We start from the raw sequence: 13,839 nt of genomic DNA, 5'->3' as shown, positions 1-13,839 counted from the left end.
TCTGTGGCAATGCAGGAAAAAGTTTTATCATTCGTCCCACATTTTCATACTTACAAGTGGATCAGTGTTATGAGTCATGCTCTTTCCCTTTGAGACAGGTGTTCTGCATGTCCCATATTCCAAATTATGTAATCATATCCCTAAACGCGCACACATGCAGACCTACTGTGCTTCCTGCTTCCCTCTTGCGAACCCTCTGGGTTTCACTATGTGGAGCACCAAATTAGATCATGCCTCATGTGGAGGGGATAAACCTCAGATGAGAGAGAACGAGCAAGACAATCAATTGCAAGAGACTGTCACAATACATGCACAGTGAAGGGCTGAACAGAGCTTACTACAGGAGCAGTGGAATAGATAAAAAGAAGAATATGCTGTGTATAATATGTTGTGGTAGTACATGCAGGTGTTGGGGTAAATATTTCCTGAATACGTCAGTCAAAACTGTACTAGCAACTTTTATTTTATTATTAATTATTGCAAACCAAAATGATTGAATCTAAATTTATGACATAATTCTATTTGATCTGGGCACATTTTGAGGGAAATAGACTGGAGTAAGATGCTAGAGCAACATAAAATTATGTTCATATGAATAACACAAGAGTGACAGTGCAACACGTAGTAGTATGCCATGAAAATGAACACCTGGAAATCTGTCAGATGCTGGCTTGGTATCATTGGCAGATCGCCCTCTTTTAACACATATTATACTGTGAGTCCTGTGAGTTTATTAGCTCAGACCAGTCTGGTAGTAAGACACGTCCAGTCAGATTGTGTCAGGGTCCCATTTTGATTGATTAGAGTTTACAGAGGTCACAGAGCTCTTTGCTCAACTGTTTAGGCTGATGTTATTTCCACCGCGACTGCTCTTATCAGCTAAAAAGAGAACAACTATTTGATTGGGATGTTTGTTGTGCTACCAGAAAGTTGGCTAAGTGGTTCTTTTAGTACATTCAAGGACAAAATTGGACTCAAATAAAATCAAACAGATCACTGACTACTTGTGAGGGTCACTTGACTGCCTGAAACCTAATGCATCCTTTGTGATTTGTGGGTGCATTCACACCTTTTCTAGCTGTCTATTTGTCTACATTGATGCAGCTTTGTCTTTGTTGTTTGTTATAGCTATCTGTTATATCAAACTATCAAACACTAGCATTAAAAATTACATTTGTCGTATTTCCTTTTGCCCTGTTGATGCCTAATAACAAAAGATAGGGAACCCAGCAGGTGCCTAAGGTCATTAGATCTGCATGATAATGTACCATTTCACACATGCTTCAGGTATTCCAAGTTTTCTGCAGTAGTAAATAGATTAAAAAATAGGATGGACCTGATTCTCTGCTGGCACCTCCAGGGAGCTTGGACTGGAATAGACTGGAATGAGTTCAATTCTCTGTCGGAATTAGAGAGAAGTCTGAATTTGGAGCACAAGTAAGAAAGAGAGAGAGAGACTCTGTTTGTTGTTTTCATGGAATGATGATGGAAATCAAGAGAGTGTAAGACAGAGATGTGGGACAAAAGTCGTAGCTGGACGAAGTATTGTGCAGAATCATAGACAGCATACCATTAGTGTGTTGTTCAGAGTCCATTTTGACAGCTTTAACTTGTATGACTGTAGTACCTGTGCAAATGCATACATTCTCTTCTTATATGAAGATGTGTGTGTTTGAATGTGTATGTCTACTCGTGCACTTATTTGTCTGAGGCCATGTGTCTATTTTAGTGTCCATGTTTGTGTAATGTGTGTGTAATTATAAGTATGTTTTTGCCAGCTGCTGAGCCGGCAAGAGGACAATGCCTGTCATGATGCAACAGGCAGCTAATCCTCTCCTTATGTAAACGCTTGACTGCTATTCAAATGACATGCAGATGGGATAGAGAGCTTAAGTTTTGGCAGGATAGTGTCATAACAAGGAATCTCTGTGGAGACAATGTGTTGTCAGCATTTGGGTGATTAATGCTGCACTTTGTGTTTAAAAAAAACATCCCTTTGAGGATTTAGGAAAGATTGGCAGACGTACAAAGCCTGATGACCTCATAGTCTTACAAGGTGGGGGACCAAGAGGGAATGACTAAGTGCAGATTCAGTAGGCTAAAAGGGGACCTGCTGGGGCAATGTGACATGCATATTTTAACATGAGAGAGAAGACCAGCTGAAGAAAAAGATGTGGTACAAGCCCCAAGGAAAATTGAGATTGATTTTGGGATGCCTGCAGGTGGTCAGTGGATAGAATAATTCAGAGACAAAATGTTACAGGAATATGGTGGAGTATATAGTGAATATATTTACCCTTTACAATTTATTTAAATTCATCATTCAAGATTGTTTATTGCCATTCTTCAGTATGTTTGTTCAAAAATACAGGCAATATAGGCGTGAAATATATAAAATATATAAGTGAATGCAATATAATATCTATATGTAACAAAAATAATGTAAAAAGTAAGTAATCAAAATTTGTCTTGTATATTATCTATCACATTATATCACTTTAGCTTTTTTCTGATGGTTCTTTGTTCTTTTTTTTTAATCTCCTCCACAGATTCTCCATTATTCCAAGGGTCTATCCATTTGAGTCACTCACAGCTCAAGTCTACAGAGAGAGTATGAGGACAAGCTGCGTTACCCCACATTGCAGCCCAACAAGATATGACATAACATGGGTCCCCTGCTAATCACCATGATGGCCATAAAGCTGTGACTGGCATTGTGAAGCCTTCACCCCCTTTTAAGCACCCAACCCGGACCCTTCTCCTCTTTGGCAGTCCCTCCTAGCAACCTTTGTTGCTTCCCTTTCTCCCTCAAACACAACCTCCTCTCCTGCCTGCCCCTGAGTCTCTCTCCCTAACAATCATAGCTTCTCCTCCTCCTCATTTATTCTCTTCGGCATCATGCAGGGTGCTTCTACCACCTCCACTCTTCTTCTTCTTATTCTTCCCTCTCTCCTATTCTTCTCTCATTTTCCCAGCACGGTAAACGGGGACTGTTGGCTCATTGAGGGGGACAAAGGCTATGTGTGGCTGGCTATCTGCAGTCAGAACCAGCCACCGTACGAGACTATCCCCCAGCACATCAACAACACGGTCCATGACTTGAGATTGAATGAGAACAAGCTGAAAGCTGTGCTCTTTAGCTCCATGTACCGCTTCACCAACCTGACTGACCTCAATCTCACCAAGAACGAAATCAGCTATATTGAGGATGGAGCCTTTGCAGGACAAGCCAACCTACAGGTAATGGGGAAATGGATGATAAAAGCTTTGATCTTAACACAAGAACATTACTTGCATTAGAACTCAGTTTGAGACTAGCACTTTCAGTTGGGTCACAGCATGAATAAGACTTATTTTGGAAAGGTACTTTCAGAAAATGACATGGTTAATTTTTAATATGCCATTGAACTACATTTCAGTGGAATTTATTTTATTTTAAAATTGTGTGGGACAGTTCTGCTGAATGCTATTCATTAAATTCTATTATGAGTGATGGATAGTGTGCTTCATTATCTTTTTTTTTCAGTAAACTCAGTTTTTACATAAAGATAACTGTACTAATAATAGATAAGAAAAACAATAGTTAAAGGCATTCTTCTTCTTTTGTGTTTTCCTCAGGTTCTACAACTGGGCTACAACAAGTTGACAAATTTAACTGAGGGTATGATGAGAGGGCTCGGTCGCATGCAATGCCTCTTCCTCCAGCACAACCTCATTGAGGTTATTGCCAGCAATGCATTCTGGGAGTGCCCCAGCCTCAGCAGCATTGACCTGTCATCCAACAAACTTGCCCGCATCGATCCATCCACATTCACAGTTCTCAGTCGGCTGATGGTGTGTGAACTGGCAGCAAATCCATTTCATTGTGGCTGTGATCTTTACAGCTTTCTAACTTGGTTGGAGTCCTTCAACAATGTCACACACACCTATGACCGCCTCCAGTGTGAGACGCCCCGGGAGATGTTTGGTTTCCCCTTACTGAGTCCTATTGCTGCTGGCCATGCTGGTCGGAATGCCAAAAACATTTTGTACCATCACTGCCGAGATGGAGTGATGATTCCAGGAATGACCTCTCTCCCACCAGATCTGGATGGTCCTTCTGGGATCGGACCAGAGATGTTTGGTGGTGTGGGGCCATACCACCAGCCCACCACCTCTTCATCCTCTACTGAGCTCGTCGTTCCCAGCATCAAGCTCCATCATGTCTCTTTGTCATCAGCCTCTCTCCTTGTGCAGATTCCAAGGCCCTACAGCAAAATGTATATTCTAACACAATACAACAACACATTTGTGTCTGATGTCATGAATTTGAAGAACAAGAAGGAGATGATCACCCTCAACAAGCTCAAGCCACACAACAATTACACTTTCTGTGTAGGATCCATCCGCAACTCTCAACGTTACAATCACACCTGCCTCCAGTTTTCCACTCGGGCTCAAAATCAAGATGACATGCTTCCCACACCTTCCACCACTACCCATTACATAATGACCATCGTTGGCTGCCTTTTTGGCATGCTCATAGTTTTGGGCTTTGTCTACTATTGTCTACGAAAGAAACGGATGCATGATGAGAAGAAGAAATCCATCTGTGTCAAGAAAACAATACTGGAAATGCGCTATGGACCAGAGGTGGCTGCAGCAGTGGCAAATGATCCATCAGCAGTCCATAAGCTTCAGGAGCAGTCCAGAGAACATCACCAGTATCAGCATCATCATGGAGGCAAACTTCCCATGTCCACATCCTCTAGCTCGGGAATGCTCCACTCAGCCAACACCAGCTCCTCCAGACTTTCTTCAATCCCACAAGTGGAAAAGATGGCCACTGCCTTTTCAGAGGCCATGGCTACGAGTAAAGGAAACTATATGGATGTCAGAACTGGAGGGGCAGGTATGGAGAGGGTGGGAGATGGAGGGCATGTAGGGATGAGGGGAGAAGACTTAAGGGACGATGATGGAACTGATGTTGGGGATGACTCAGATGATGATGGACATGGCTCTGCATCAGAGATTTCCACCATTGCCATGGAGGTAGACAAGGTTAACCAGATTATTAACAACTGCATTGATGCACTTAAATTAGATGCAGCAGCAGTTGCTGCTTCTGGGGCCTCTACTAACCCTACAGCCTCATCCAATCCCACCTCCCCTCCCCCCACCAGTGCATCTTCCCTTACTCGTGGCTTAATCCCACTCTCCCAAGGGATGACAGAGACTTGCCAAGTCATTGCTCCCAACAAAATACCCCCTCCACCCCCACTCCCTGCATTGAATGCCCCACTCTCTGAGCGCCCAGGGATCAGTGGTGGTGGTTTTGTCGTCTCTCCCCCATACAGGCCCCCTCCACCAGCCACTGCTGTACGTCCTATTCAGCGGCAAATGAGTGCAGATGCAGCTGTAGTTATTGTAAATGCTGTAAAGAAGCAGTGCAGCACCACCTCTTGTGGTTCCATGGGTCGGGACAGGGAACGTGGAGGAGCTAGGGTGTATAGCCTGGATGTTCCAGAGCCAAGGAGCCCAGATGGCTGTAATCCACAACAGCAGCAGTACCCAGACAGGGCCAGTCCCGTGGGCTGTGGGGAGCCCCTAGAGAGGCTGCCTTTAGTGGGGAGTGGGAGCTGTGGTGGAGGGGGTGGTGGTGGTTGCGACAGTGGTGGTGTTGGTGCCCAACATCAGGACAGCCAGAAGCCACACCATTACCATCAACAGCAACAAATACAACAGCAGCAGCAGCAGCAGCAGCAGCTGGAGGTGCAGCAGGACTACCACTGCTCGGAGCACCGCCACTCTGTCCCAGCTCTCTACTATGAAGGCTCCCACCAAGGCTCCCCAGCCCAGAGGGTTTCCTTCTTAAAGCCCCTGACGCGCTCACGCAGGGATGCAGCATCTTACTCCCAGCTTTCACCTGCCCGCCACCATTCCAGTTACTCTGGCTACTCCTCCAGCCCAGAGTACTCCTCAGAGAGCTCACTGCGGATCTGGGAGCGCTTTCGTCCCTACCGGAAAGGTCAGCGAGATGAGGCCTGTTATGTGACGGCTGGAAACGCCCTTCGAAAAAAGGTGCAGTTCGCCAAAGGCGAGGACCTGCATGACATCCTTGATTATTGGAAGGGTGTGTCAGCACAGCAGAAGCTGTGACTGTGGGACCAAAGTTAAGCATTATGGGGAAAAAAATGAGTTTGAATACTTCTTTTCCTGATAGGCCTATGGGCCAGAGAAACAATTTGAAGTTCATGGGGAGAAAAATGTAGGACAAAATTTTGCCTTTGGGTTTTTTTTGGCATGCTAGGTGTATAGAATATTGTGCTAAGAGCAAGGACTGTGAAACTGTGCCTGGGATATGAGAGTAATTATGGTGTTTTATTTTACACTTCATTGTAGCCCCATTTCTGGATCATTCTCATTTAGTATTTGTAGGTTTTATTTATAGCACAGGGAGCAAATGCCAACTGTGTAATTTAGTTCTCTTTGAGTGATCACATTTTGTGATCCTATGGACCGTCTTTACCAGTGCCATGTTTTCATCTGTGGGTAATCACAGAAGGTAAATCTTGATACCCTTCACTTTAAGCTTGTGTGATCCAAGATGTTCCTTATTTTGCATTGGGTGCTGTATCATTCTGCAGTGTGTACTTGGATATGTGAAGATAGACTATGCTGGGATGGGAAATGTGCTCTGTTATATGTGTCAACATGCTGATCAGTGAGGAGATTTTCCAAATGCAGGCCCTATCTCTCTTCCACGAGATCTGTAATGCAGCTGAGGTATTTGCATTTCAATAGAAAGAAAGGAGAAATTGGAAAGAAATGAGCAAATGAACAATGAAAACACAGACAAGTGGGCTCGAAAGTCCTGCAGCATAATGAAATCATGAGAGAGAGATTAAAGTGGAACCTTACCCTAAAATAGTGCTGTGATTGCACCCTGAGGTGTTTAAGACATCTTTCCGACTTACACTCTTGCATGGTTCATTGAGTGATGTAAAGAATGTTGTCCAGCAGATGTCCCAAACTGTCCTAAACAGCATTTGCCCGAGTAATGATCAAAACTGAGAGTGTAATTTGAGTAGTACAGAGGGCAAAATAATGTTCCCTTTATGATGGTAATTATATGCTCCTTATCTGATAGTGTGCAATAGGGGCATTTAACTAAGTGACAGATGAGCTCACACAATCCCCTTACATAAAGCCATCAGAGGTGTGTCCCATATGTGACAGAGACCAAAAGAAATTGAAAGTGAGAGGGGGTTTGAAAGAAAAAAAGATAAGATAAGCGATGATATAAATAATTTCTGCAGCCACTGTGAATGTGTGAATGTAAAGCAGATTACAAACAGGTTATGGGGAAATCTCTTCGCATCTTTTAATGTGAGCACCACAGTACATTCCAAATCCTTTCTCAAACATTAAAAACTGAATGAGGCACAGAGGGAAAGGACACTTCTAATTACTGCCAACGTGTCTGTTCTGTTCTGGAAATGAATATCCTTGTTGTCTATTGATAACTTTATTAGCCAATTTGTGACAGGCATGTTTGCTTGCACTTTACGCCTCATGATTGTGTGTGGCTGTGTAGTGCACAGTGGTCAGTGTAAATGGGTGTTGGCATGTCTTATCAAATTATATTGTATATGCCCAAATTGACTCAAATTAATAGTTGTCAATATCTTGCCCAGTGGCTGGTTGTCTGAGTCTAAACAATACTAGATTATTAATGGCATGGACAAATGTAGAAATATCAACAATGTTCAATGTGTTTTCCCAGACATACATCACATGAACGTGAAGCTCAGATATATGACAGTGGTGTAGTGCCTCTTGCTAACACAGTCATGATCTAATCCCCATTCGTGTGTAGTATTATCCATCCACCTGGCCTTTTCTATTTAAATGATCTTCTTGTGATTTTCTAAGATGATAGTGTCATTGCCTGTCATTCTGATAAAAGGCATCCTGCTTATCCAAAGTGCTGTGTAGCTGTTAAATTTACGCATTGTCAGCCAACGTACACAATCTGAGACATTCTACCCTTATAATGTGAAAATCAGAATCAGTGGTCCTTGCTCCACACTTTTGTTCATGGCTATATTCAACAAAAAATAAGTTATGGGGACAAGTTTAATTTCAGGAAAGTTTTTATCTCTCTTTTTATCCTCACTTGTTTGCTATGATGGCCCACCCTTCCTGCTCCCACAGGTCCAGTGGGATATAGGTTTGGTATGAGCAGGATACTGAACACAACCTGCTCTGTTAAATTAGAAAAGTTAGAAATTGCCTTTGTTGCAGGCTGGATTTGTGTCTGTATAGCACATATCAACACTGTTTTTATTCTTTTTTTCTTTGCTTTTTTTGAACTATTGATTTTCAGCATCCTCTCAAAAAATGCGTGTTGAACAGGGATGAGTATGCAAATGTTAAAAGGGTGGGGTGGTGTGTTATGATATCTCCACATTGATCTGTGTAGTCCTTCCACCCAGTTTGTTTTCATGAAACATTGATCTCTGTCTCTTTCCCCTCCTGTTTTATTAAGATGTTTGCATACAGTCTGGGTCAGAGGTCATATCCCTTGGAGTCAATGTTGTGCTGTGAGTGTTTGCTATTGACTGGACCACATAAGATCAAGGGCCTCGCTGTCATCTTTTAATAATAACGTATCTGGGATGCACCACTTCATCCGCCTTCTTTATTTTATAAAGCACCATATGATGAACATACGGTCTTGGGAATTTTTAGTCTCCTGCTGATCTCCTGTTATCTGGGATAACAATGTTTCCAAAAGAACTTGTTACTGTGATCGACTCAGACTTTTACCAAATCAGAGGAAAGGATTTTCTTTCTGGTACGTTGTAAAAGTACCTAATCCCACAGAAGGAACTCATGTGTTAAACTCCCCAGGTCCTCAACTGCCATAACACGTTTACAGAAATGGACAATGAGGATAAATGTAACAGCAAGTTCAGTAATATCAGGATTGCTCATTTCAGTTGCAGTATATATAATATACAATATAATGTGACAGAAAGTCCTGATTATTACCATTTTCATGGAAGACATTTAATTCATACATTTTCTATTTTAATTAACACATTTAACACACTAATGTATTTTTCAGGAAATAGATTTTCAGGGGGACAGATGTATGTTCAAGTGCTCTTCTGCTCAAATTTCATTCACACAGATGTTTGAGTGACTCTTTCACAATGACACAGAGTTACTGACCCAACTGAGAACATTTTCATCGCTGGTGTCAGAAGTGCCAATCTTTCAAATGATATATAAACAGTGTTTTCGCTGAAGCTCAGTTGCTGTTGCTGAAGTTGGAGTAGATATTGTGTTTCTCATCATTATTAATTACTTGAAAGCCTGCTGCCAAATTAAACACAAGAGAGTCATGTAAAATTGAAATGAAGACAAGTTTACACAAAATTCAGATTTGACGAGCAAGAGTGCCAATCTGAAAACAATTTTCAAATAGCAGTAAAAACAGGTACAAGTAAAAACAAAAGATAGTAAATGTTTTTTTTGTTTTTGTTGTTTGGTTTTTTTTTTTTAAATGATGAGCACTGCACTCCCAAGTAAACCTTGGTTGTTTATTATTGTCTGTTCTCCTCAGGAATAATTGGTAGTTTAGATCATGCAGTTGTGTTAATTGGCCGTGTAGCCAAATTAATATCATTTATTTAATTTAATTTAATATTCACTTTTCTATGGTGGTTGTTGGAGAATTGAGGATACAGTTTACATCCACAATTGTCATACCACAGGATTGAAGCTTTCAATTAAACAGAATACACTCTTCGGTAATAGCCAACTCAACCTAAGCAGGACCACAAATATTCCTCAAAACATTAGCAATGTCATTATACTTTTTTTTGCTTGTTTTGTTTTGGCATCAACCAAAAAAAAAAAAAAAAAAAACTCTCTTCATCGTCAGCTTATATCCTCATTGAACCCCCTGGAGGGTGGCTCGCTCAGAGATCGATGGTCCTTTTTGTAGCACCATCCCTGTTGTTTGTCTCAGAGCCACAGGAAAGCCAGACGTGAGAAAGCCATCTAATGTGTTATTAATGTTTAATCCTTTTGTAGGAGGCTGGCTCGGTTTGCTTCCCCTATCTCTGTATACCCCTGGAAATCACAGACGCTTTAACTTTCCAACGTGTTAATCCTTTGATGCCGTCTTGTATTTAAAGCCTGGCCCAATTAAACTGAACTCTAGTTTCTTAAATAATGAATCAAAGCTCAAAATGGGGTGTGGATTTATGTCTAATCAGTTTCTAAATTACTAAAGGAGTTAAATGGTTCCATTAGTAAAGACGATAGTATAAAGTTTCAGTCCTTCCATGACACAGTGAACTTTTTACCCATGTCCTTGAAGCACTCTCAGAAAAAGTGAGATGTTGCTTAAATGAGTGATCATCATCATTCGAAGCAATCTGAGAATGCAATACTAATGCTAATTACCAATACACAAACATCAGTGTAATTCTCTTGTCATTCTTTATTTATATACATTTATTACTAAAGAGCAAAGTGGATTGATGGAGTGGTTAAGAACTGGATAATGTTGCATTATTGAAGAAATTAAAGTAATACACAGGAAACCAGGCAGAATAACCAAACCAGAGTCGAATAACCCGTGTTGACTCCTTCACACAAGTCATTCTTTTTTGTTGATTATGTGGCATACTTCAGTGAAATTTTTTTCTCCCTCTCCTCCCCTCCCCAAACACACATACACGCAACAAGAGTAGACACCAAAAATGGAACGTAATAAAGTGAGTCAGAATGAGTCACTGAGTCTGACTAAACTGACTCTCTTCCTGAAAGGCAGGTAATGGGCAAAGTCTTCAAAGAGAAGAGAGGTTTTTTTTTTCCCTTTTTTCTTTTTTTTTTTGGCTGAATGCGGGCAGACGTTTGAGATTTTAAAAGAGATGTGGAAGCATGGCTACTCTAAAACATACCATGCACGAATCAGCACACTGCTTCAAAACTAAGCATAAACACACATGTGGTCACATAACAGAAGTGTATTGTGGGAACAGTTCTTACAGACTATTCAAAAACTTCTTGCAACTGAACGTAGCACCTCCTTTAAAGCCTTAAGGAGGATCGCTTCATTTCCATTCAGTTTTAAGGCAGGTGACAGTCAGGTATTAGCACTAACAGTGGGTTGCAAATCCTTTCATTTGGCATCTTTAGACCCTTTGTCTAATAGTCTATTATGTCCATTAGCTTACTGTGGGGGAGATTAGCCTGTGTGTGTATAATGTGCCAAATTTGATAAATGGAAAACTATACTGCGTGTCCCCTCATGATAGCCACAGAAGGGTTTACGTGATGAAAATTAAATGCATGCCATTTATTATGTTGCTCTAATGTGAATTTGTATTTATCTAAAGTATGAAAAAGGGACTTCAGTTGAGACAAATGAAATATCATTGTGGTGTGACTGATTTCTCGGTCACTCTTCACACTTTATGAGGCAGCTCTGACAGGCTGAGCACTGCCAACGCTTCCTTTCTGACTGCCAAGCGCTCTGCAAAAGAGTAAAAAAAAAAAAAAAAAACAAGAAAGAGAGAAAAAAGAAAATCTCTAAATTAATAGCCTTGTTTGTTTATGTTGTTTAGGTTGTTCACTGACAACTAAAACTCTTCATCAGAATGTAGCAGACAACACATGTTCATCTCAAATGTTTTTACATCTCATTGGACAACCGTGCTGGTACATAAAATAATAAATTAATAAATCCAGCTATGAGCTGTGAGCTACATGCATGTAGTCTGCACGGGGACTGATTTTGAATTTCTTGGTCAGCTTTTTTGAGCTGGAAAAGAATTTAAAACCTAAATAATAGGTTTTCTGAGCAGAAGAGCATTTGAAAACCTGAAGTAAGCTACAGTGGGCTAAGAATTGCAACTTGAGTGGACCCTGTTTTTCATGACAACACCTTTTTCACAAAAAAGATATATACAGAATACTGTATGTTTATTTACACTTACACAATATGCATTAACTCTGCAAGTTTTAGTTTCCAAAGATGGACAAAGGACTTAAAGAATCTGTGAAATATCTGTGAATTTTGTACACTAGATAAAAGTAAAAAAAAAAAATGCTAAGGTTAAAAAATGCTTCTATGGATGTTTTATACTCAGCCTGATCTCTTGATATGTCTGTGTGTTTCTCTATTTTCAGTTGGCTGTTTGTCTTTGTTTATTTTGCTTTTGGGTCTTTTGAGGGGGGGAGGGGGGGGGGAGTGGTTATTGGGAATCAAGGGACTGACTTTTAGTACTTGCAATGATATATGTTATAAAGGTTTAAGAACAGAGAAAGCTTAACATAGTGTACTACATAAAAGAAAAGTTGTTATATTTGCATGATTCCCTGTATTTTTTGAGAGACAAAAATATATTGTTGTGTACAATGAGTGGACGTACATTGAAAACAAAAACTGTAGGGGCTGAAATACAGCATTGTCAAGTACCTTTTATTTGAACATTTAGGTTTTAGCCGTTTTTTAATTCTGTGACGTTTTATATTTACATTCTTACCTATTGGTTTTCATTTGGGTGATTGCATTATACTGTATACTGACACTGCAGTTACCATTGCTACTCTTTTAGCCACAGGCTGGTTTGAGTGTGCAGTGCAAAGAGGGGGGTAAAAATGTCTGTTTACATCCATCTGTTATAAGAAACTGAACTGCACTCTATTGTTCCCCATTATAAAGATTATTCTCCACAGCAGACATGCAAAAGCTATTATCTTTGGCTTAAGGTGGGGCCTTGTCACAGTCTGTGGTTGTATTTTCTCTTAATTAACTCTCCTTTATGGGAAAAAGTTCATACAAGTTTTTCCAGTTAAAGACATTTTCAAAGAAGAGAGTGCTGAAGTGACGCACGCTCATGCACTGTGAGATCATCTAATGGTCTTAATCTAATCCCAATCCATCACTTAGAAGTCACTGGCAAATCAATGCAGCATCAGCAGCTTCTCCCTCAGCCTCAGCCCACTGGCTGTTAGCTAAATCAGTGATTTTCATTCCTCATCCTCTGCTCTCAGAGCCTGCTGGTTTTCTATCCAAGTTAGTTAATTGAATTCACCTTATGTCCAGACAGCTGTAAATCAGTCTTTTATCATACGCCAGTTTATTATACACTCAGTATTCTGCTGAATAGCCTTTTGTGTGCACAGAAAAGACTGTATCTTCGACTTGATTCAGAGTGAGTAGCTGCACGAATGTAGAAGCTTAAACTATATGTTTCCTCTAAAGTCAAAGTCCTTGCTATTATGAAAATAATCAAAAGATGAACATTTATATTCCATAGCACTTAACAACATCAGATATTCATCTGTTTTAGAGAAATAAAATTCAAATGAATGAGTATGACCACAGGGAGAAACAGTAATACTCGGGAGGAGATAAATTTTGGGTTAAAACTACCTTGATGACAATTAAATTAAGTGTAAATGGTTCAGATGGACAGAGTAGAGCCTTTAAAGGAGGCATAGACCGGTGTACATTTTATCTGGCTACACCTACTACACCTCTCCTCCTTAATTAGTTATTACATTAGAGTCCATGAAATGACAAGAGTCATAGGTCAAGGCCATGTTTAGATTCTGTAGTGTAATATAAGACTCTACAATTGAGATATATACCCTATTCTGTGGTGCAGCCTTTGCTAAAACCTCCCTGTGTCAATAAGAATGAGTAAATGACATGCATTAATCTCTGGGCTAAGTCTGCTCCTCAGTTTGTCAACATGGCTATGCTATATTAAGCAGCCAGTTTGTAGAGTTAGGTTTTAATTGGGTAAAATTGCACTGTAATCAGATAAA

The 13,839-nt window shown here is 40.5% G+C and overlaps 1 protein-coding gene across 1 annotated transcript in view; it reads left to right on the top strand.

Annotated features, from left to right (window-relative positions):
- LOC108880681 (protein phosphatase 1 regulatory subunit 29) overlaps positions 1–9,479 on the top strand; it is a 59,796-nt gene extending 50,317 nt beyond the window's left edge. Inside the window, exons 3-4 of the mRNA XM_018672313.2 lie at positions 2,550–3,240; positions 3,619–9,479. Of these exons, the coding sequence (XP_018527829.1) occupies positions 2,899–3,240; positions 3,619–6,138 (2,862 nt within the window). The 5' untranslated portion in view covers positions 2,550–2,898 and the 3' untranslated portion in view covers positions 6,139–9,479. The remainder of the gene's footprint in view (positions 1–2,549; positions 3,241–3,618) is intronic.
- The last annotated feature ends 4,360 nt before the right edge of the window (positions 9,480–13,839 follow it).

Source organism: Lates calcarifer, linkage group LG11, assembly GCF_001640805.2.
Source record: "Lates calcarifer isolate ASB-BC8 linkage group LG11, TLL_Latcal_v3, whole genome shotgun sequence".
Taxonomy (NCBI): domain Eukaryota; kingdom Metazoa; phylum Chordata; class Actinopteri; family Centropomidae; genus Lates; species Lates calcarifer.
Note: the sequence above shows the minus strand (reverse complement) of the source record. Positions and strands in the feature narration are given on the sequence as shown.